This window comes from Mastigoproctus giganteus, chromosome 14 (genome assembly GCF_048544385.1).
Source record: "Mastigoproctus giganteus isolate SK-2022 chromosome 14, ASM4854438v1, whole genome shotgun sequence".
NCBI lineage: Eukaryota > Metazoa > Arthropoda > Arachnida > Uropygi > Thelyphonidae > Mastigoproctus > Mastigoproctus giganteus.
In genome coordinates, this window is record NC_143588.1 from 104,756,172 (window position 1) to 104,759,706 (window position 3,535).

Below are 3,535 nucleotides of genomic sequence, written 5' to 3' on the forward strand. Positions count from 1 at the left end.
GATATGTATAAATGTGTATATCTTCAAATCTGTATCAGGTATCCATAATCGAAAAAAGAAAGGGAGAGATATCCCCCTTTCTTTTTTCGATTATGCATACCTGATACAGATTTGAAATCGGGCCTTCTGCGAATATGCTTTTCTCGCCAGAGCGGTAATTTTGACAGTAACTGTAATTATAGCTTGTTTCTCTTTGCACCTAATACACTCCAATATCCCCACTTTAGTCTCTGCAGGCATCTGTCAGAATACCTGCCAGATCAAAGCCACTGCTAGTGCTTGGTTGGGTGTATCTCTCAGCAAGTGGTCGACCCATCATCCACTGAATCGCTCTTTCTATCCTATCTGGTGGCTCGCCTTGGCATGTGTCTGCTTGGGTGTTGTTACTCTAATCTGGGGTGACACCTCCTTCTGCTTCAGCTACATTGCTGGGAATATCGACCAATGTTTCTGCTCTTCCCACTGAAGCTGTCTCTGGCACTGGTTCCTCAACTTGTGGCTGGGGCACCACAATTACTTCTGGTGGGGCATGAGTTATGCGGTTGCGACTGCGTAAATTATATCCGTGGGTTTGAGTAGGTGCTTGCACAGCTCTCTCAGGTCTTACTGACTGCTCTATCCTTGGTTGGCCCTCCTGATTTCATGGTGGGAGGGATGACAACAGGATTGATACGGGTAAGCTTGTCGACCTGGTTATTATTGGTCGGGGAATTATAGGTGGGATTAAATCACAATCCTCCACTAAAGGCTCATCAAAGATCCATGTCTCTTTGGGCACTGAAGCGGTGCTTGTTTGGTCTGGTAATTCACTACATTCTAATTCCTCTGACTCCTCTATTCTCAGTTCCGGGAACACTTTCCTATCAATTACTTTTGTCAATCTGTCCACATGTACAATTTATCTTGGGTTATACAGGTGCTGTATTTCATAATTCACTAACGACGGCTGACTGATCACGTGGTAGGGACCTGTGCTCAAATGAGCCAATTTCTTTGTAGTACCTACTTTTATCTTGGGGGTAAAAAGATAAACGAGGCTTCCTACACGGATATTCTTGTCCACTGCAACTGATGCTCTGCGATCCTCTTGCCTCTGCACTGCCTCTTCCAGGTGCTGGGAGACAATTTCATAGGATCTGCGAAGACGTTCACACAACAGTTCTGAATAATTTTCCAAAGATGCAGATAAGTGTCTCTCTTTGGAATGCCATAAGTCAGAAGGCAACATCAAATCTCTGCCATACATTAAAAAGTTGGGCGATTCCTGTGTGGAACTATGAGTTTCTGCATGGTATACAGCGATTGCTAGTGGTGCCATGACATCCCAGTCAGATTGAGACTCATTTACTACATGAGACAAAATGTTTGCCAAGGTGCGGTTCAAATGTTCAACCTTCGCATTGCATTGTGGGTGAAACGGAGACGTGTGAAGTTGATAAATATTTAGTTTCTCACACGCTTGTCACAACAGCGAAAACATGAAGTTAGTGCCCTGATATGTTAGGATGTATTTAGGAATCCCATGTCTCGAGATCACATTGTTTATGAAAGCTGTGGCTACTTCATCAACCTTCTGAGTATGAAGTGGAATCACTTCCGCATAATGGGTGAAATTATCTACTGCTATCAGTAGATATTTGTGTCCTTTTAAAGTCATTGGAAGGGGTCCTAAAATGTCGAGGGACACTCGAACCCAAGGTGAGTTCTCAACAGGGACTCTCATCAGGGCTGTTTTAGCCTTAGGGTTATATCCTCTATGCTCCATACAAGATGGATAAGACTCTATATAATTCTTGACATCGTTATAAAGGCCTAACCAAAGAAATGTTTTTTGACTTTCTCTAACGTCTTGTGTAATGCCAAATGTCCGCTTAGAGCATTATCATGACAAGATTTCAACACTTCTGCCTTCAAGCTGGCTGGAACTACTAACTGTTCACAGGGCTCTGAATGTGTGGCTCCAGGGTCAGGTAGAGTGTAGTGATACAGTATTCCGTCCTCACTCAGATAGAAAGAATCTGGGATTTTAGAGGTTGCTTGGAGTTCTCCTTCTAATTGTTCAATTAATCCCTGCAGATTTGGGTCTTCTCTTTGGAGATTTTTAATCAAAGTTCTGGTTTGTTGTTGCAGCATGACCAGTGACTCAATGGTAGGATTTGCCAATATTGGAGCAACTAATTCAGCAGTTTTAGATTTCTTAGGCCCTTTTTGTCTTTCATCTTCTTCCAACACCGGCCTCGAAAGGAAATCTGCATGTGAATGAACTCAACCCAGTCTGTATATGATTTTAAAATTGTATTCTTGTAGTCATACTCCAGCAGGCTAACTAGGTGATGGGTTCTTTAGGTGAAGAAGATAGCTCAGTGGTTGGTGGTCTGTTATCAGTGTGAAGCTGGAGGCGATTAGAAATGGTCTGAACTGTGATACTGCAAAGACTAATGCCAAAGCTTCCTTTTCTGTGGTACTATACATAGTCTCCACTTTCTTTAGTAGTCTGGTGGCATAAGCGATTGGCTGTCTTTGATTTTCATCTACTTGTTGCTCTAGCATGGCCGAGATTGCATAATTAGATGCATCAAAAGACAAAAAAAATGGTTTAGAAAGGTCTGCGTAAATTAATAGCGGTTGAGTGGTCAAAGCAACCTTCAGCTTGTCGAAAGCCTCTTGGGCGGTACTGTTCCAGGAGAAGGGGGTGTTCTTTTTTGTAAGTTGTGTCAGTGGCCTGGATACTTCTGCGTACTCTGGGACAAACCTTCTATAAAATCTTGCCATCCCAAGAAATGATCATACATGTTTCACATTTCTTGGAAAATGACACTCTCGAATGGCAGACACATTTCCTGGGTCTGGATGGACACCGGTTTTGTTGATGAGGTGACCTAAATATTTTAATTCCTGTTTCAGGAACTCACACTTCTTCGGCTTCAGTTTCAGATCGTACTGTCTCAGGCATTGCAAGACTTTCTCAAGTCTCGAGAGGTGTGAAGGCCAATCTCTCGTTGCAATGATTATATCGTCTAAATAGGCGAATATCGAAACCTGTTTTAAATTTTGCAACACTAGCGCCATTGCTCTCACGTTTATATTAAAGAACACCCGGTGTTTATATTAATGAACACCGGGCGTTCTTTAATATAAACGGCATGCATTTGTACTGGAGCAATGATTCCCCTGTAGTAAAAGCCGTTTTGTGGCGGTCCGCAGGATGCACTTCAATCTGGTGGAATCCGGTTTGTAAGTCCAAAGAGCTGAAGTAGCACACACCTCCAGAAGGTCAAGTATCTCGCTCATGCAAGGGATAGGGTAACTGTCCAAGATCGATTTCATGTTAAGTTTCCTGAAGTCAATACATAATCTGTACGCCCCATCTCGTTTCTTCACTAGAACAATGGGCACGGTGTATGGGGAGCAGCTGGGTTCAATGATGTCTGAATCTAGGCGTTCTTGGACCTGGTTGCGAATCTCATTCTTTAATAAAAAGGGGGTTCTGTAGGCATTTTGTCTAATGGGAATATTGTCAGTCAATTTAATTCTG

At 42.8% G+C, this 3,535-nt stretch overlaps 1 protein-coding gene across 1 annotated transcript; it reads right to left on the reverse strand.

Annotated features, from left to right (window-relative positions):
• Positions 1 to 898: 898 nt before the first annotated feature.
• LOC150075483 (uncharacterized) lies at positions 899 to 1,318 on the reverse strand. Its single transcript, XM_090388506.1, has one exon. It carries the CDS (start codon positions 1,316 to 1,318, stop codon positions 899 to 901), a length of 420 nt encoding a protein of 139 aa, XP_090244632.1.
• Positions 1,319 to 3,535: the final 2,217 nt, after the last annotated feature.